At 43.7% G+C, this 21,156-nt stretch overlaps 2 protein-coding genes across 2 annotated transcripts; both read right to left on the bottom strand.

Moving 5' to 3' along the window:
- Positions 1–5,518: 5,518 nt before the first annotated feature.
- On the bottom strand, positions 5,519–15,834 carry LOC125022842 (choline O-acetyltransferase-like). Its single transcript, XM_047609781.1, has 15 exons — positions 15,655–15,834; positions 15,017–15,123; positions 14,152–14,343; positions 13,588–13,706; positions 12,039–12,092; positions 11,747–11,927; positions 10,267–10,444; positions 10,004–10,173; positions 9,826–9,926; positions 9,630–9,752; positions 9,428–9,550; positions 9,206–9,347; positions 8,913–8,975; positions 8,374–8,511; positions 5,519–7,548 (listed from the first exon to the last, which is right to left on the bottom strand). Exons 2-15 carry the CDS (start codon positions 15,059–15,061, stop codon positions 7,282–7,284), a joined length of 1,896 nt encoding a protein of 631 aa, XP_047465737.1. The 5' UTR covers positions 15,062–15,123; positions 15,655–15,834; the 3' UTR covers positions 5,519–7,281.
- Positions 15,835–16,401: 567 nt separating this feature from the next.
- On the bottom strand, positions 16,402–19,644 carry slc18a3b (solute carrier family 18 member 3b). The gene has a single exon (XM_047609780.1). It carries the CDS (start codon positions 18,797–18,799, stop codon positions 17,231–17,233), a length of 1,569 nt encoding a protein of 522 aa, XP_047465736.1. The 5' UTR covers positions 18,800–19,644; the 3' UTR covers positions 16,402–17,230.
- Positions 19,645–21,156: the final 1,512 nt, after the last annotated feature.

Below are 21,156 nucleotides of genomic sequence, written 5' to 3'. Positions count from 1 at the left end.
CACGCTGAATTGGGAGGCCATGCAGGCGGACGGCCCGTTGTTACTCCGATGTAGGGAGAGCATTTAAGCGTTTGTCTCTTCGCAAGGCTTTTGTGGATGATTGAGTCTACTCTTCAGACGATGGCCTGGCACAACCATTTACCTTCCACTGCCTGAGCCTGCATCCCCCCCCCCCTCTACATCCTTTTTGTTTATCTGCTCAAATCTATTAAGTGCACTCAATGGCTTCAGGCGTTTTTGTTGTTGTGAGCTGCACACTGTGCTTATGATAATGATTATGATGATTAAGGACGCTTGAGTTCTTTTTGTTTTTTTTCCCTCTCCTCCTCTCCACCGATCACGACTTTCTCCACTTTTCCTGGTCACACCCCGACCCTTTCGCTAACCGCTCCCCCTCTATTTCATTCAGAAAACCTCTTTCTCCGAGGCCGCTCAAATTAGCCGCGGCTGTTCGATGAGATCCTAGCTGACGCTGGACCTGTCGCAGGGCGGCTAGGCATAAATCACCCCCCCCCCCCCGAGCAGGAGCTGTGGCAGGGCCCCCCCCCTCCACCCCCCTACCCCTCGACACACATCCACCACCCGAGATTTACGCCGCACATCGAAGCGCGGCCTCGCAATCTGGACCCTCTCCGCCGGGTCATCTTCAAATTGGTTATTGATCTTCCAATTGCAGAATGAATCATGCGTTGCCAACACTGTTTAGGGACTACGTTTACAGTATAGCTGCGGCTCGTGTAGCTCGCCGGCTGATATGCAGCCCGGGGATGTATTATTGTTTAGAAACCCGCGAGCGCCTGCGCCGAAGAGGGGAGTAAATACGAAAAGAGATTAGAAGCAGTCAACCCTCAAGATGAATAGTTGTCACGTTGTCATGTGGCAGACCCTCATTAGAGCGTAGCACGTGAAGTTTGCCTTTAACTGTTGTGATATGCAACAGTGTGATTAAGTCACGTCAGTGTTTTCAAATGATAATATTGTTGCTGTCCCAGATGCTTCACATTCCTCCTAACTTCCTCTGACTCATTTCTTGGAGTATGAAGCAGAAGCGCACGGGAACTGAATTTCACCGTGAAGGCTTCTGTCAAAACAATATGAGCACTTGTGTCCACATCTATCTCAAATGGGACCGGTTCCATGGAAGGCGCTAGCTTCAGCTCCTCTGAGTATACCACACAGCCGGGTATCATCTAATGGGCCCTCACCTCTTTGCCTAATTAGGCTCTAAGATGGCGTGTAAGTGTAGCTCCCCCCTTCTCACCGCGGCCGGTTTCCTCATAAATGCCAGAACGGCCATTATCCGAATTTCTTTTGTGAGCGGAAACAGACAGCTAAAATACAGAGCCCGGCCTTAATTGAAAGATTGTGAGGAGTGGAAGGGGCGCTGCCTTAAATGTCAATATCCAAAGACAACGGTTCGTTTCTTTCCTTGTTCGGCTTTGAGAGGGAAAATGTCAGGCTCATTTTCATTTTCAAATAGGGCTTCATCAGTGCGCCGGGGGTCTCTGAATCATGTAACATGTAACATGTTTGCTGTAATTAATCGGCTGCTGTTTTTGATCCATGCGCACGTGTTCAGTTAGTCGTGAGAGCGGCTGTGCCGATGGGGTTTTTAAGAGCGTGCTCACCGGTCACTTGTTGAGACAGGATGCAAACTTTCCATCAAATAATCACTGATTAAAGATGCATGTGAGCGTCTTAAGGTTCAGACACCGCTTCTCATTTCTCTGTGCTCGTAGAGGAGATGCTGTGGCTGGACAGCTCTGCTCCGCCACCCCCACCCCCCCTCACCTGCTCCACTCTCCAGTCGATAGCAGCCAGCAGGTAAAGCTCCGACTCTGTCTGCAGTGTGGCAGACGCTTATTAGCAGTAATGTTCTCCCCGTCATCCATCTCCAGGTGGGCTTCCTCCATTGATCTCGACGCCAAGTCTTGTCACAAGCTGCTCCTCACGCAGGGAAAGCTCCGGTCGCCGCCAGCGCTGGCTCTCAATGACCCAGCTTAATGTTCTGTCAATAAACCCGTGGCTGGACCAGCCAGACTCGTGCGGTGTGAGGTGACCGGCACGGTGGCGTTTGGTGTTTTTTTTCCATACAGTGGCTATGAAAATAGAATAAAGAACCCATGATTATGAAGCTTGAGAACTAAAATATATAATTCACATCTAGTCTTTCTTTCTATTCTCATTCATTTAGTCAGCATATGTTTTAATACAGTGTTTTGGTGCAGTGGGGTTAGTTTTTTGTCGTCTGATGAGGCTTGAAACATGTCATCTATTCCTCCAGCTTCGTCTATTGCATCGTATTTAATGTTTTTGTCTTTGTCATTGACAACATACCAGTAATTTAACAAGGTACTTTAGGATCTTTGCCCAAAATATACCAGGTGACAGAATGTTCTTTATTAAATTATCCAATGAGAAAGAAAAATAAAATCACACACACAGATTCTACCAAACTTAATGCAAAAGGAGCATTTGAGGTCAGCTGGTGGAAGAAATATGTCCCAGACTAAATTCCCATATGTGAAGGAGGTAAAGCTGGCGGAGAGCCTTGGCACAGACAACTCAGACTAAAAGCCTCTCAGTGATGATAATGAATGATAATCAGTTTTTTTGTTTTGTTTTGTTTTTTTATAAAGAGTCTTTATTTGTACTTATCTTTCAGACATAAACTTGATTGAAGCTGAGCTGATTTTTTCCAGTCCCACTCGGGGAACTGGTAGGACTCACAAATGGAGACGCTGGTTCACATTTTTACATTTCCCTGCCTCCACCAAAAACAAATAAAGATGAGTGAACTAACTCGTTTGCTCTCATAAGGATATTGGAGCAATCATGGTAGGTACCCTTCCAGGCTACATCTCTTTGGTGGATTTTGGTAAAGTTGTTGGTGTCTTACAGCGTAGGTCTTCAACACGTGGTCAGCTTCAATCAAGTTTATGTCCTACAGATAAATGCAAATAGAAAATGATGCCTCATCACTGAGAGGCTTTTAGTCTGAGTCGTCTGTGCCAAGGCTCCCCGCCAGCTTTACCTCCTTCACATATGGGAATTTAGTCTGGGACATATTTCTTCCACCAGCTGACCTCAAATGCTCCTTTTGCATTAAGTTTTGTAGAATCTGGGTTTATTATTTTTGTTTCTCATGGGATACTTACTTTAATAAAGAACATATCACCCAAAAACAAACCAAAATCTTTGGTTGATTAGACTTTTTTATTTATTTATTTATTTTTTAATTTCCCCCCACAAATTTAAATTTCTTTAAATACGCACTAACATGAATTCAACGTATTTTAGTAAATTAGTAGATAAATGGAGGCAGAAGACGTTATCTTTCAGTCAACTCAACAGAGCACCGTTTGAAACGGAGCGGCACAAAAGACCTGTCAATCTGAGCTTCCTGTACACAATAGGCCCCGCCCCTATCGCTGCTGAGCCAATCACAAGGCCGCATTTTTATACACTGACTCCGTCAGGTTCCCCGCAATTGTCCGAGAGCCTATTCAGTCCCCAGGTGAAATCCAGAAGCACATTGCAATATTAGCAGAAGAGAAGCTAACAGTGCAGCTCGCTCCCATCAGCATCTATTCATCCAAGGTTAGATACGTTTGAAAATGTTCACAGGCCAGAGGAGCTGGGAAAAGTCACCTCTACGTTTCTGATGCACTGTCTTCCAGTTAAGCAATAATGTGGTAATGTGGTGTAATTTATATCCTAATGGGATGCAGCTAATCCATGCGCGTTTTTATTTTGAACAACAGCAAAGTTGGCAATGAATTCTGCCCCAGTGTAAAAAATACTTTAGGGTTTCCTTCACAAAGAAAAGAAACATGGATGTAAATCAAAATTTTATCTCATTCATTCTCTAGGAGCTGCCCTAACTTTTTCATTTAACCTGTAACAAATCAAAGCTTATCTTACCAAAAACCCAACAAATCTGTGCGAGTTAGTTTTTATGTCCCCATGGACACACAGATGTGGTTGACATGCTCACTCTTAGCTAACAGGCAGCACGTTTAATCGATTTAATCCAGATTTGATGGGCAGCGAGGACGGTCATAGTCGGCACCACGTTGGAAAAATGGAATTAGTCTTGGGTGCAGACAAAGAATTTAAACAAAGGTGTAATAAACGCTACAGTCAAAGACGAAGATATCGGTGTAAAATAGCTTAGCTAACCTGTAGACCTGTGCTCTTTAATGCAGATAAACTATATGCAAAGTTTAATCAAGTCAGTCCAGCAGAATCCGATCAGATAAAACACACATCCACCGAATACAGAGGATATGCAACATCATAGAACTGGTCATCTGTCTGTGTGTGACCACTTCCTGTTCTGTTTAATCCGCGTTATTTCTTTGAGGGATAATTTGCATCCCACGTTTAATTAGGCTGTAGCTCACGGGAGCTTGACTAAATGTTTAGTGCTCTTTGGGCAACTTGGTCGACCTGGTTCAGCGGTTTAACCAATGGAAGAATTAAATTTGAGTGGGTCCCCAAAGGCCGTACGAGATGCCGGTGGAAACGAGGCCATCTGTTGGGAGTGTGTTAGCGAAGAGGCTGTGGTGCTGAAAGCAGACAACCACGTGCAAATGAGCCCAGTTACACACAACTATAATGGAGCCTAATCACTTTGTTAGCTTAGTCTAAGGTTCGAAACCATGAATTAAAGTTAGCGGATTGATTTATTTTTTTTGTGTGTGTGTGTGTCATGTCCTACTCAGGCACAGTTACAAACTATCACATAAAGAGACTGATCTCTTCTTTGAGTTCCTTTCTGTGTAGATACTGCTGGACTTAGATAATCAAATAATATGCAGTAGTATTATGGCCACCTAGCTAATATTGTCTCCAAAACAGCTGTGACCCAACAGAGAATGGACATGGGTCTTCTGAGGGTGTCCTGTGGCAACAGGATGTTGTTAGTGGGGGGGTCTTTGGGTCCTGTGGGTTCATGGGAGGGGCCTCTGTGGATCATCCCACAGATACTTGATCAGTTTGGGATCTAGTGAATATCTGGAGGCCAGGTTTAGATGTTCCTAAACCGTTTTTGTGTGTGTCTGTGTCAGGCTGCATCCTGCTGGGGGTGGCCGCTGCCATGAAGGAGTGTCATTGCTATGGGGTGGGGGGTGCCCGGTCTGGTCTAGGTGATTGGTACATGTCTAAGTAAAATCCACATGCATGACTGCTCCAAAGGTTTTCCCAACAGAACGTTGAATTGTCACAAGGTCTTATTTCCTTCTTCTGTCAGTGGTTATAATGTTGTGGCTGATCGGTATATATTTCACTGTTTAAGTGATTTTAAGTAGTAATTTGCATCCCACAGTTGCAGGAAAATGAGAATCCATTTTAAATTAGAGCATTTGAATCAACATGAGTGGTTGTATTGACTGTGTTAATAGTAAATAATGTCCATTTCAGACACTCAGACAAATAAAAAAAATCACCAAAACAAGGACATTTTGCCAGACATTTCACAAAATCCACAAATTTATAACCAGAAACACTGAAACTGTAAGACGTAACACTTTTCTTTTTATTTATGCATATTCATTTTTGCAACATGACAGTTTTATTACAGCGTAATTCGGCGACATCTTCAAAAATAAATATTGCTATTGCCCAAAAAATAAATAAATTAGTTATTCATTTTGTTTGTTTTCAGAATGATGAATATAGAACTTTACACTTCACATGATTTGGTAAAACACTATAATCCCACGAGTCGAGTTGCACATCAATTACCATTCGACGACAATGTTACCGAGGACGAGTGTAACATGACTTCATGAGGCCACATACTCTGTTGTGGTACAATAGATACTGTATGATTGAAACAACAAATGGACCGATTAACACGTGACAAACATCACATTCTTTTAGATATATCAGCAGCTAGAAACACATCAAATATAATCTGAGGTAAAACATTGAACACTGAACATCTGGCAGGAGTTGAGGAAAAACTGTTTTGCATTAAATTATCTTAAGGCATTTTGTACTCCCTTTTAATAACATTTTCCTTTAACCATACGACATATTCACCTACACTAGGCTTATAAAAATACAGCTATGATGTTAGAACAAACATGCGTCTTTTTTTTTTGGATTTACCTTCACGGTTCACATTCACTTTGGCTGATGATGATGATGATGACGATGATGACGATGATACACAGATAACACAACATCTGGACACGGGATGACAAATGTCCTCGCAGTTCTCAATTCCGCCAAGGTTCGGCGGATTCGATTTGCTGCAACAAGACTCACATCACACAGCGCGGGCAGTGGGAATCTGAGTGACACAGCACACAATATATCAAAAATAGCAACTGTAGTGACATCTGTATCACGTAAGCATCTATCACCATGCGATCTAGAGAGCTGATTTGGTAAAATTGCACATATACCCTCACTGTACTTCCTACTGTGTTATTGCACGGAGTCTAAAACAATACATTTCTACCCTCATTCTACCTCTAAGGAGTGCACATACACATGTATATATTAACTATTGCTCTGGTATAGAACACATACAGTACGGCGAGACGACTTCAGATGTGCCACTGAAACCACGTCACATTTTTTATTTATTTTTTTTCCTCCCGCGCGGTTCTCTACAACAGTTATTCATTCGTATCGTTACAGAAATATCTTAAAGTGCCTGATCGGACAGACTTCACGCGACCTCTTTGGCAGACGCGTGGCGTCGCACGTAGAATAAATAGACTTATTTGGTAAAAAATAACACATTTAAATGGATTTTTTTAACTTTTTTTTTTTTTAGGTGGGAGTTAATGGTGCTCACAAAACGAGGTTCGGCGGGATCACATTTACAGGACGTCAGAGCTAAGTCACCTAAATATACTGCAGGTATTTTATTATTATTTGAAATTTGTTACTACTCTATGCGTGTGAGATATACATCCGGTTCATACAGTTCGGATTCCCTCTCTGCTGATGGAGGAGTCGAGCCTCGCATCAGCGCTACAAAGCGGACATGGCTTCAGTTTCCTAAAGGCAGCAGACTGATTGACGTCAGTCTGCCAAGTCATCTTTCAAGCCATCCTTTTCCCCACAAGGACCCAAAAGAAAACTTCTTTCATTCACATTTTCTATTTACATACTTCAGTTTTAAGGCGTTTTGTTTTGAAAGGAACGCTATTGCACAAACGACAAAACAAGACACGTGAAGGCGTCTCAACTACTAAAAACCTAAGAGTGTTTGGAGTGGAGCAGCTGAGTGGGCGTGCTCTCCCTGCCTCTCACTATGGCTTACTTCCCTGATTTATGAGGCTGGCCGGCTCCCTGGCTGCCATTAGCCGGTTTGGCGGCCGCGGCGCAGCATCTATTGCACAGGTCCCTGATTTCCAGCAGGCCCTCGTTGAGGGCTTTGACGAAGACGGCCGAGCTCGTCTCGGTGTTCTCCCAGAAACTGGACACGCAGAAGACGATGTGGTCGGACTGTGGGTTGTAGCAGGCGCCGTAGCCGTTGGGCACCACCGGCCCGTAGCAGCAGAACATTTCGACCGTGGTAGGAACCTGGAGGCATTTGAGAAGGGACGGTTTTTATTTTCCTCATTTGTTGATTCGCTTCTGGATCAACCAGCTTGTCCACAGATATCCAGGAATTAATAATAGGTAAATAACTGTTCAAAAGAGGCCAATGAGACTTTTTATTGATTGATATTTTTGTTAAGACTCCAATGAAGCAGAAAAGTTTCCACCTTTCCCACAAAGAGTTTAAGTCTCAGCATTATAAAAGCAAAATGTGCCATTTGTAAGAAAGAGCGTGCTGCAAGATAACGCTGTAATCAATTATTGCTGCACCTTAACTATTTAAGTAATTTTGCAGAAACACAACCCATTATTTCTTGAGATTAAACATCAAAATGTAAAACTGTCTTGCATCTAGAAATATAAAAACACAAGTGAAGTCTTTTCATGAAGCTTATTATGCAGCTGCATGAAGCGATGTTTATTTGTAAAAAGAAGAAGAAGAAGTAACTATTTTAAGTGCTGTCCAGAAAGCTACAGATGACCGCGGGGAAGTGAAGTGAATAAACGCACTGACGAGGCCAGTGGATTCTGCCGAGGCCTCCAATTAACAGCCCTCGAGCAGAAAACACCACCATCGTGAAATCTTTAATTAGTCTGACGCCTTTAGAAAACGTTTGTTTTGCTGCACGTGCACATTTTCAGTCTCAGTCTCTGTTTGAATAATTAAAGCAGAATTTAAATGATTCTCTTTTTTTTAAAACATTTTTCTTGGGTTTCTTTATCAACTATACAACTTCAAGCAAAAATTACTTGTGGTTTCCCTAAACCACAAAGCTGAAAAAAGTAAAACTTGCGCCTTCATTTCACCTGACTGGTTGAGAGGATGAACTGGTTACTGGCCAGATACGTCTCGTCGCAGAAGATCTCTGGCTTCTCCATCTTGAGCTCCTGTGCGATCCTCAGCAGCCCAAGGAGGTGATTGTCTATTGCCATTCCTGTGATTGCCTGAAACATGCATTTTTTTTTTCTCATTGGGAAACGCCATCATGTCACGTCAAAGGAGAGACTAAAAGTGGATAAATAGTTGCTAAAACATAACAAGGTTATGCTCTGTAGCTGTGAGTTACTGTCCCCTGACTGGCTCGCAGTTGTTGGATGCACTTTATTGATAAAACGTTAATAAATAAGAACGTATGTGATCCAGATCCCTTAAAAAAAGCCAAAATTCACATTCACTAGTGCAATAAATCACCTCAAGTGATGTCTCTTGAAGGAAAGGAGGGAATAAAAAGTTGTAAATCTCAATTTAGCTCAAAAAAACAAAAACAAAAAAAAAAAACAGCTACAACTGAAACAAAGTGCTGTACATGGATAAAATAAAAGCAGAAGACATAAAACTCACTTACTGCGATTGTATAATCTGTTTGGGCTTTAACCGCCTCCCTCAGACGACTCATCCTCTGTGAATCCTGTTAAAGAAGCAAAAAGAAAACAAGTGAATGTAGAAGAGAAGACACCAGCGCAGCCCAGACATGTTTCATGCGCCCATTAAATCTGCAGGGACATCATCTGTCTGGACTGGGAGACAGGGTCTGGTGTGCCGGGGCGGCCCGTCGCACCTGTTCTCATTTAAGCAGGCGTGATGAGCGGGTGACGCGGGGGCTTGTTAATTGGGGTTGAAGTGAGAAAAATGACTCACGGTGAAAGTTGCTCTCTCGTCTGCCACGGACTCCACGAAGGCCAGGGCCTCGGCCGTGGCCGAGCGGATGTTGTCCACCCGGCCTTGTCGAAAGCGCCGAATGGACGCGCTTTCGTACGTGGACACGAGCCTTCCAGTGCATCTGCGTACGCGGCAGAGATGGTGATTCATTTAATGACATGAGACCTTTCAGTTTATAGTGTATAGTGATATATACTTTACTTGTAAAATGCAAGTTGTAGGGCAACTTGGATGTAGGCATCTGGACTCATCCTGTGTTTTTTAATAAATTCTTTCCCATAAGCACTGAATTTGAATACGTCCATGTCGAGATTATCCACCAGCCTGAAGAGAAAAAAAATACCAATATATGAGATTGAATGTCTCTAGTAGCTGCTTGGTAACTGTTTAGTGTTGGTCTTGCCTCTGAAGTCTGTCTCCAGACGCTGTTAGGAGTCCCTGGATGTGTGGGTTGCATTTCCAGAGCAGCCTTCTCGGAGGAGGAATCTCTCTGAAGGTGGTCGACTTCGCCATCGTGGATCCTGCACTGTTCAGTAAAAAAAAAACTTCTTACACAGTTCCTCACGCTCGTTATGTTCATCTACACTGGGCTAACTCACATGTATTTCATCAGGTACTCAGAGCACTGGACCAGAACGATCCCCTCAAACGCCGAATGCTCGCACACCACTCCGCACACGCCGTCCATTCCTACCACAAACTGAGAGGCGGCGAGTCAACCGGTTGCTCGGGCTTTACATTAACGGACGGCTGTTAGCGCCTGCAGCGTGGTCCCACCTGCATTGACTTGTCATACCAGCGGTTTGCACCGTTCCTTTCGCGGCCGCCTCCGTGCAGCATCAGCAGGGCCCGGTTGGTGTCACTGGGCTGGAGGCCGCCGGGCTCGTCCAGACACACCACACACGCGCAGGTCTCGATCATGGCCAAGGAGTCCCTGTTGACTCGATCTGGACGAAGGGGAGGAAAGACGTTAACCCGGATTGTCTGGAACTGTTTGCGGTGGAAGGGGTTGAAAATGAAAAAGGCAGTCGCGCTGAGACCTTTCATGAGCGCATCCCTAGCTTGTGCCCATTCCGTCCTCCCGTCTGATGTCAGGATGCCAACCGGGGGCAGCCTCTCCTCGGCACTCTCTGACATTTTCACGATCTTCTCAAGCTGGGTGAAGATCTCCATCTCGTTGAGCTGCTTGTTGTTTGCAACGACGTCCAGCACGAAGAACTGGGGACGACAAACAAATCACCGTAATCCCCCGTTTCTAAAGAATCCCCTGAAAGATGATGATGAAGATGATGCAACTCTAGTAGTAGGAACACCATGCATTCGCCTGCTAATTGCGCTACGTAGCTGAGCTCATAGTTTCCCCTCGTACGAACGGTTGAGATATGAGGGATGTTATTGATAATGGCAGGAACTAAATATGGCAAGTTCTTCCCTCCTCTACTATTCTCGATTAAAAATGAGACTCAGGGAAGCTCTCAGATAAAGTGGCAGATTTAATCAGCAGTAATGAAGTTAACCGTCTGCTTCTCCATAGGGAAGAGCTCTTATCTGCTGCCTCCCAGAGCCATTTCCAGGTGAGAGCTCCTGCACATGATGGCAATGGAGATTACGTGGTTTGGTTGTTGCTTGTTTTCATATTCTGTCCGGTTTAAATATTCAAATAGATGCTTTAATATCGGCAGATAGCATTACACAGAAAGGCTACAGTGCTCACAGGCTGAACCTATGAAATGCAGCCATTCATACCTGGGCACTGCTCTTCTATCTCTGCAGAAGTTCAAATTCTAGTTGTAATCAGTCAAGTGATTATCCACCAACTCCTCTCGGAGAAGCCTTATTGTTTCTTCTGCCTGTAAATATGCTATATTTTATATCTTGCGCTATATTTTGCTTCGTATTGTTTTGTAACTTTATTGAATATATATATATATATATATATATATATATGTATATATATATATTTGATAGTAAAGATTATCCTCTAACTCATTTTAGTTCAGGGGCCCAATTTGCATAATAAGCTCCCAACTCCAGATTGTTCCTTTGTTTTAGTGCAAGTTTCAGTTAAGATGCACTTCTTCCTCCTCCTCCTCATTCTTTTCCTTTCACTCCTCATTCCCCATCTCCTCCTCCTCCTTCTACTCCTTCCTGTTCTTCCTGTTCTTTCCTGTTCTTTGTCATTCTTATCTTCCTCTTTCTCCTCTTTCTCTGCCTACTTCTCCACATCTTCTTTCCTCTCTTCCTCCTTCCTTCTTATTCTTCCCTCTTCTTCTCCTTGTCCTTCGCAAATTTATCCCCATGTTTTGACGGGGCAGTTTTTGGCCCCACACGTTTGACACCCCTTCTTTACCAGAGTGCCTCATGTGTTTGCAATGATGCATTTTACAGAATCTATTTTTTTTTTTCGGAAGCAATCCTTCCAGTCTTCGCTCACTGTTTCCCCTCACACAGGCAGGACTCTGTGTTCACTTAGAAGCGTGATGGAGTGTGACAAGCCTCCTCAAAGGCCGACGTCCTGACCTGGTTCTTGCACGCCACGATCATGTGCTCCGGCGCCGAGGGGGCTGCGCTCGCGCGGACCCTCAGCTCGTCCGTCTTTAACCCCGGGTAGCGGTAGGAGGTGAAGAGGCGATAGTACTGCTCCATGCACAGAGGGGTCCCGGCTAGCTGGCCCCGGGCAAAATCAACCGGCAGCGCTCGCCTGAGGGACGTTATTTACACACATCAGGACTCTCATGACTCATTATTACACGTGAAAGCCTGGCGAGCTTTTTTCGAGGCGGCAGGTAATCCATTAGAGGCCGAAACTTACGCGTCAATGAGAGCTTTGTACTCCAGCACTCCTCTGATGAGACGAGCAGCGAACCTTAAGAGAGTGAGAAGGTTGAAATTTAAACAAACCGGGTGCAGAGCTTGATGCGAAACACTGAGCGTACACGGCGGACCGGCTGGTGACTATAATTGGATGTACTCCCATCTCTCAAAGGACCAACAGTAATCGTATTATGGTAAATTACTAGGATACAGTGAGCAAGCTGCGCGTGTCTATTTGTGTGAAAGAGAGCCCGTCTGTATGTGTGAGTGGGCGGTGTGGGCAAATGGGGTAAACACAGCGCCTTGTCAGGTCTTATGGTGTATGTCATTTGTCTCGGGTGTTATTACGCTCAAAGCCAGATCAATACAAAGGAGGCAGCCGCAGAGCACCACACCCCCTAATTGAGGCCTGACCAGCGGTCTCTGCGGAGAGCTTGGCCCTGTCACTCCCAATCTAATAAGTGGCCGTGTCAGTGGATTACCAGCTGCTTGGGGTGCTCTGGAAATATTCAGTTAGGGCGCAGCGAGCTGACAAAAGCTAATGTTGAGTTACAGGGCTGGACGGGCCGGTGCAATGTCTGCGGGACCGCGGCTCATTTAATAACCAGCCAGAGATTCTCTGCGCGGCCGTAATTCAGATCTTAATCTGAGGCTGCTGAGAAGAAGAACATAAACGCTGTCAGCATCCGAAGAGCGGAGCGCGCGCACGTTACGTGGTTAGTGATGATGTGGCATTCATAGCATGGTGGATGTTTCACTGGGTGTACATTTGAGAGGGCACGTAGACACTTGAGGAGAAGCGTTAAACTGGCCCTATCAGGCAAATTAAAAAGTAAAAACCTGAGATGCAGCGTTATCGCGTCATGTTTAGAGTTCATTTTTCATGTGCATCTGTTGTGTTGTTGTACTTTTTAATTTGCAGATCTTCTACATTTCCCAGATTTGCTCCCAGTTTGTCAAAAAGCAGTGCAGCCTCTCAGCTCATGGGCCTTAAAGGTCAGTGTTGATAGAAAATTCTCCATTTAAGTCAATTTGTAGTGAATAAATGTCTCAAAATAATCTCAATATTTTCATTGCAGGTCAGACTAGGAGAGTAACTTGAAGTTCACACTGTGTATTCACATATTATTCATTCAAATCTGTCTTAAATTGGCAGCAAACTGTCAGATTTATTGATTAAAAAAGTGCACTCAGTGTATTCTGGTTTGTTTGAAGCCACTTCCTTGTATTCAGTTTGATTTTAATCAAGATAATCAAACGAAAATCTGACTTTTACATCATATTTGGCTGAAACATTTCCTGCAAACTGACTCAAAAGTGTATCTAACTAACTAGCAGAGATACAGTATTTTTCATTTTATCTTACTCTTTCTTCTCATTCCTCTTTTCATATGATTCTTTTTTCTGACTTTTTTGCCAGAATTTTATCTAAGAACCATCAACAACACCTCTGGTGCCACTGGTGGAGGGCAGACAAAGTTTACATATTTATAACAATAACATACATGTTTTTAGAGCCTTAAGCAACCAAACTCAAAAGCACGTACCTGAGGGGCTCTTTCTGATCTTTGAACATCTGTTTCGGGAACACCATGACAGGATTGGAGTTGACCGGCAGGGCCAGCCTGTTGTTGAGGTACATGTCCTCCAGCCAGTAGTCATAGATCTAAATGTAAACACATCAACACTTTTTGAGCAAAAATGTTGTTTTGTTGAGCATATTTAACTCAAGGTGGTACTTTCAGCCTCACTGGGAGCTGTGGGCAGTGGAAAAAAAAAAGAAATATTACAGAGTGTCACTGCCACATGAAAAAGGAGAGTGGGAGTGTGATAGATTTCACTTAGGTGGATGTACCGTGGTCTGAGGGGTCAGGATTGGAGAAGGACAAGCAAAGGCTCAAATGAATAAATATATATAAATGCTCTCTTTTATTTATGTGTTTCTTTTGTAATTCTAAAAACTACATGAAATAGTAAAGCAGATTTTGATTTCATTGCATAAACCACATATATGTGTGTGGGAAATTAATTGGACTCAGATTCTGCAGTAATTGTACTTTTCAAACTAATGCAGCAGATTTCTCCATTATCCATTAGATCTGAGCGTTTACCCAGTTGGTCGTCTTATCCCTCCGCTCCAACAGCTTCTTCTGGAGAACCTCCCCGACGCCACCCGGAGCCCCGAACTTCTCCACAGCGGCCTTCGTTTTCTTAAACTGCTCCTCCTTCACCAGGTGCCGGACGCACTTCAAGTAAGTGTCGAGGGTTTGTTTCAGCGGGGGCACGGGGACCTTCGGCAGCTCCTGATATCGTAAAAGCAACAGACTGGTAAAGAGACGTCAGGAGACATAAGGGACCACGGCATCTGTTCGACATTTTCTCCTCTGATTCGGTGTTCATTAGTTAAAGGGCTAATTCCCTCGCACGCATGCTTTCTTCATGCTTTTATCATTAGAGCCAGAGTTAATAATTCATCCTGAATGCTTGGAGGCCTATTCAAGAATACCCTCATGGGTACTGTTTATTTTTCAGGATGGAAAAGGCAAACTGATTATCTTTTCTGTCTGATGTTTGATCATTTGCATACTGGGTAAGCCAAGATGCCATATATAATATTGATAAGTGCAGCACCATTATGAAATAAGTCGTAGCCAAGTGTCCATGGGAGTGTTGAATGTGAGGAAATACAGGGAAAATAAGCACCAATCAAACCAAGACAAAATTATAATTTATAATGTGGCTGCTAGTTTAATTCAAACAGAAATATTCCATGTCTCTGTGTATCCCTGAAAAGTAAAAGGCCTACTGTCTAACTCTCGCCCCTAGCGGCCATTTAGTGAATCTGTCGCTGTCCGTGGTGCTGAAATCCACGGAAACAGACATCGCTGCGGATAAAGACTTCCCCAATAAAGTGGACGCACGGAATAACTGTCCGTGTAAACACTGTGAATAAGAAACGGGGACATGTTTTCTCACTTGGCTGCCTCGGTCTCTTTCAGTCTCCTTCTCCATGATTGGCATTTTTCAGTCCAGTTCGGAAATGTGTCAATCCAATGATGAGGGGTTCGAGTTCAGCCTTGTCCCTGGGTGGAGCACGTTAAGACATTTAAGAGAGAGACAGGAAATAAATAAAGTTGATTATCTATTGAGCATGTGTAGCAACAACATGTAGCAACAATGCCCGATTTGAATGTTAGTCACCAGGCTTCGGTTCTATTCTTGTCACTCTAATGAAAGTCGCTGCTTGTCTTTGAATTCCAGCTGCGCCCTCACCGCTGCAAAGAGATGCGCATATTGCAGACTCTTCTATCTCTATTCCTTTCCTTTTTTACTGAAATAAAACGAAAGTCCAACAAAATTAAAACTGTTCAATTTATTAATGCACTTTTCTTTTAAAAAAAAGTTCGCATTTTAAAGAAATTTGTGCCATTTTGTCGAATTGAATCTTTGGAGGCAAGTAGGTTTGAAGGAACTGTTTTAGAAAACTTTACCTTGAGAGCAGAGTGAACTTTAAAGTGGATCAAACTCTGTGCGCCAAAGAAGCTCATAAAGTTTTTTTCAATTCGCACAAAATCTTCCCTGTTGCTTCTTTTAAAAATAAATAATTGCCTTACCTGGTCGGTGCAGCCCTCGAAAAGTCGAAAAAGTTCAGATTGCTTCCCACGTCCAAGCCGCAAAGACCGATAGAAAGCTCCGCTTTGACGCGGAGCTGCTCCCCGGGTCCCCACGCCTCGCCATAAGGCTGTGGCTCCACATTAAAGCGCGCCTCGGAAAATATGCTGAAGGTGTTCGCGTTTACCTACCCCCTTGAGGCAAGAAACTCCTCCCATCGAAATCTATTCGCGGAACATATTATCTGACAGCTTGCTTCACCCCTCCCGCCCTCACCCGGTAATAATTTTAATCTATAAAACAGGGCAGAGAGTCGGGTTTAGACTTGACATTCAGAGCTTCTGTGACGGCACCGTGGATGAACACGGACGGTGACGCATTTGCTACTCAGACTTAAGTCCCAATTTTTTGGAAACTCTTTTTTTTTAGACAACATTACATGCTCCTGTCTATGTAAAATAAGTATGTTGCTTTTCTAAAACTTTGGTTTTCACATTGTGGCAATTCTTCTTCCCATACGTCTGTGCGCACTTGAAATCACTTTTATTTTTTCGCCCACAGTTTTTCATCTTTTTCCGTGCATTGAACTCTTAATTCAATTAAATTTAGTCTTTCTTGCCATGTAGTGCGGAATGCGCAATTTGAATATTTTTTTATCATCATATTTGCAACTTCCGCAACAACTTCATTGTTTTTTGTTTTTTGTTTTTTCGTTTAAAATAAAAATAAAATCACAGTTGTCACACAGGTCCAAACAGAGATTTATTAAAACCACAAATTGTTAAATGAATACACATTTGTTCATCTTTAAGGAGGCTGACTTCATTAGCTACTTCTTGACAAAAAAAATGTTCCACACGCACACGTACACGCGCGCTCCCAAATAACACACGTCGGCGCGCGCACACACACACACACACACACTCCGCAGAGGTCCACGTAATATTTTAACAATTTACATTGTGCATTTATCCACATATGTACAAAATCAATGTATCATAATGTACAATTAATTTAAAACGAATAAAAATAATAACAAACAGGCCCACTAGTTACGAAATCAAAAGTCACGAAATTTTAAACAGTGACAAAGAAAACGAGGCCTTTGATGTGCGAGTAAAAAAAAGTTTCCTCGGAGACTAAAAATATAGGCTATTTTGTGTAAGGGAGGAAAATGTGCTGTTAATAGTTGGTCCCATATAATCTTGTATGCACATTTATCTATTAATATCTTCTTTTATACATATATATATTTATATAATACTCAGTAATACACACAAATTCAACAGTAGCTGATAGATCTCGCACGAAACTCCAGTTATACGTCCATGACAAACGCTACACAGACTTGTTCGACACAATGAAATCACAACAAAAAAAGATGTTAAAAAAAGAAAAGAAAGAAAGAAAGAAACTTTGGAAAACGGGTCACACAATCATGATTTTGGTGATTGGGTGTTTTATATTGCACGTCGGTACTTACATAAAAGTTTAAATCACTGGTTTGTAACCTGCCTGCCTCGTCTCCGTGTCTTCCCCTGGGGAATGTTTTGGGTGGCGGTTCAGAGAGTGTCCGGTCTAAGTGCACTCCGGACCGGACGACTCTTCTGACAAGGACCGCTGTGCTCTGAAAGGGTCGAACCCGTTTTCATCTACTGGCAGGCAGTTCCCTGCTGAACTGTAGCCCTTCTTTTTAGCTCTCCTCTCCTCCATTTTTATGGTGTCATACAGCCCCTGCGGACCTTCCTCTAACAGGTTATCTCTCTCTGAGTGGGACGGTTTCATTTGGCACACGTTGCGCAGCAGCAGCAGTGCTGGTGCGTAAAGCACATTGACGAGACCCATGCCCAGGTTAAGTTGTACAAAACCGAGATGGTGCACAATCTGCCCGGCCACTATTGGACCCATGGCATACGCGACGGAGTAGGAAATATCTGCTATAGCGTAAACGCTACCGTAAACGGAAACATGACGCACGTCTACTAAAAACGCAAGTGTCGGCAGCAGGGCAGTGTCTACTAGAGCGATGCCAAAACAAATGCCGCACAACGGGGCGATAAGCTGTCCAAAAGTTTTGCATGCAGGGACTGTGCAGGAGCTCGCCCCTATGATAACCATACCCACAGCTCCGTAGAACCACTGCAAATGGGGATGCCGTGACGCCAGTTTCACTGTTATGTACACGCCGAAGACGTGGGGGAAGAATGCTGGTAGCCAGGTGAGTCCCATTTCCCACTGAGTGGAGTGCATGGTGGTCTCCATCCAGTTGGCTATGGTGGGCTCTAGGAAGGCGAGGGGGATGTTGCACACTGTCAGCGCCCCGGCCACCACGGCTATGTACGGGTCAATCATGAGTTTGTATATGGGGGTGCCGACTGGCATGTTCTCTCTAGTCCTGTTGGAAAACGGCTTGATCACGGCCAGGACCAGGACGCCGTCCACCAGGCAGATGCAGGCGAGCACGATGAAGGGCACTCTCTTGCCCGCGAACTCGTACAGGACGCCCCCGAAGGGAGGCGCCACCAGGCTCCCGAAAGAGATAAACGCCAGAGCGATGCCGAGAGCCCTGCTCCGCTCTGCCTCCTCCGTGTATTTGTCTGCGATCATCGCGATTCCAGAGGTGTCCGCGAATGCGGAGCCCAGGCCCTGCAAACTTCTGGCCATGAACAGCGTCGCATAATTCTCCCCAAAAGCAAATATGCAGGTGGACAGGAACATAACAGTCAGTCCAATTAAAAGTGGAATGTCGTATCCGACCCGGTCTATGAAAGTTCCAGACAGCGGGTTGACCAACAGCTGCAGGATGGCTTTAGACGCGAACAGTACTCCTATCTGGACATCTAAATTGTCCTTGTTGCTTTTGTCTTGGCTTGTGCTGTTTGCTGAAGAGTTTGGGTGCATCACTAAGTGGACGTGCTCTGACTGCTCACTCTCCAGATCAGCAAGATAGTCTGGAATAATTGGCACGATTACCATGTAGAGCATATTGTCCAAGAGCAGAGCCACGCAAACAATCACTAATATGATCCGTCTTTGCTGGTGAGGATCCCTTATCGCGGTGCCTAACTGCTTGGTTCTTTCGCCCATCTCGGACAGTTTTACTGCGGCTGATTTGGCCAGACCGGATGATCCTCCTTCTCCATCCATTTTGTGCTTTTTTTAAAAAAAAGATTTTCGATTGAGAATTGAAGTTGTGCTTCTCCCAGTCTGCTGCCGATCTTTTCAACACCTCGGATGACTCATTGGTGTTTTCTCTACATTGATGTAATGCTCTCCGTCCTCACCTCGCCTGTGCGTAAAGGGAGAGGCGCAGAGGAACTTGGCTGCTTCATCGGTGAAGATGGCTTTCCTCAGCTTCCTCAACTTGTCCTCGGCTCAGCCGCGTCCGATGATGTTTCATGATCTCCCGAGAAGTGACGTGGTGAACTCGTAGAATTTCTGCGGCTTGCAGAGATTTCGCTCACTATTCTTACATGGCAAAGTTTAGTTTGGAGAATTTTTGTTGCTTATTTGCGGCACATAGGGCGCTCAGGACTCCCTCATCTCTGCGTCCATGCCTCCTATCACCTGTGGCACTTTTGCGCTCTGCTCTGAAACCACGAGTGACTTCTTGGCCATGGGTGCACATTAACCCTCAGGTTCGGCGATATTTTAGTCCCTTTTTTTGTCTCCTCTTTTCACCAAGAGCTATGACGCATCACCAGCTTGCCCCCAAGCGGATCTTTTCGCCACTTGCCTCCTTTATGTTAATTTCCAACCATGGCAGCAATAACTTCAACCAATAAGAGCCGGCGAGCACAACAAGAGAGGGATGGAAAAAGGGAAAGAAAAAAAAGCCTTTCTTATATTTAATGTCCCGTGTGTGCCTCTTGACTTTGGTGCCATGGAAGAGTACAACGTGTCACATGTATTTATAAGACACGATAAAGCTTTTATAAATGAGATCTGCCCCTACAGTAATCTTAACAATAAATCTTAGGAAGACCAAAAACACCACAAAAATCAAATCACAGAATCTCAACAGAGCGTAGGAGACTGGGGAAGCCATACGGTGTTTGACCGTGCCAAAGAGTGCAACGTGTAGAATGGGCCAAGGAATGTAATGTGTAGTGTTGTGCCTAAAATAAATCAGCATAAGGAAAACTTTGGACAATTTTGCTGGGTATTTTTTGTGTTGGTGCTTTTACACCTGCACTTGCAGCCAGACACGCGTGCAAACCCTTCATACCAGTATGCGCAGAAAGGGACAAGGAAGCCACTATACAGAGTTTTTGGATTTTATTTATTCTTATTCTTATTTTTGAACTGTTAGTACCGCTTTGATAGAAATCCCTTAGCTGCTCGAGGAAAAGTGGAGTAATTAGTAGTAATTATTTTGAATTTCCAAAACGACAAGGCGCATGATCACAACGACCCGCTGCTGGACCTGAAGAGATTTCAGCACCACGAAGCAGCGGACAGCGTCACAGTTCAGACAAATTGTCACTTATTCTGTGACACACACATATTCTTGATTACCTCCTTATAGTGTAATTAAAACACACAAAATAGCATAGCAGCAAACGTTTGTATTTACTAGAAAGATAAGAAAAAGAAGCTCCTGTCGTGTATCTCGCAGTACAGATAATGTGCGGGTTCCTGTTACTTTAGACATCGGCGACACCCTGCGGTAAAAACGAGTAGGTGCAGGAGAACAAAAACCAAACTTATCCAAAAACGCTAAAGGACTTGTAGAGTTTCTTTAAAGCGTTTCATCCAAGTAGCGTCTTCACTTCTAACAGACTGGTGGGGGAGCTGGGGTCTTTGTAGAAACATCTGTAGGTGTTGCCCATCAGAAACTCACACATAGTGTCTGTGCTGTGACGAATGCACAGACGTGTGCACCGGGGAGACAAAACAAATCATCCAGAAGCAGCATGGCTCAACACAGGATATCTGTCTTGTCAGGAAACGATTTAGGAGTCCGCCTGTATCTGAAGGACCCCTTTGAAGACAACAGTGTCCCTATTTTAAATTAAGCCATGCACGTCAAACTGAGCCCTGAACAGAGAACATAAATTTACAGTATTACAGTATAATCTACCACCAGAGACAATTTGTATTGTTTTTGGCGCTATATAAATAAAATTGAATTGAATTTAATTGAATTGAATCGAATTGAATGGAGCAGTCTTGTTCAGTCAAATAATTATGACTCATGTAGTTAGAAAATTAAAAACAAAAAAAAACACACATTTTATTTATTTATTTATTAACCAGAGATCTTTGTGTTTGCCACTAGAGGGCAGTGAAGACTTACAGATGACAAAAAAGACGGGACTGGAACCTCAACATCTAGATCTATTAAAATGAACCAACCTAAGTTAATAACAAAAATAATTATATTTTATTTATTTATTTATTTTTGAAATTGTGCTAAAAAGTTTGATTGCATCTGTAAAGTTTGAGAGAGCACCATATTAACAAGCCTGTATCTTCATTTATGGTCAGCTAAAGATGTCAAA

The sequence above is a fragment of the Mugil cephalus genome, chromosome 16 (genome assembly GCF_022458985.1).
Source record: "Mugil cephalus isolate CIBA_MC_2020 chromosome 16, CIBA_Mcephalus_1.1, whole genome shotgun sequence".
Taxonomy (NCBI): Eukaryota; Metazoa; Chordata; class Actinopteri; order Mugiliformes; family Mugilidae; genus Mugil; species Mugil cephalus.
Note: the sequence above shows the minus strand (reverse complement) of the source record. Positions and strands in the feature narration are given on the sequence as shown.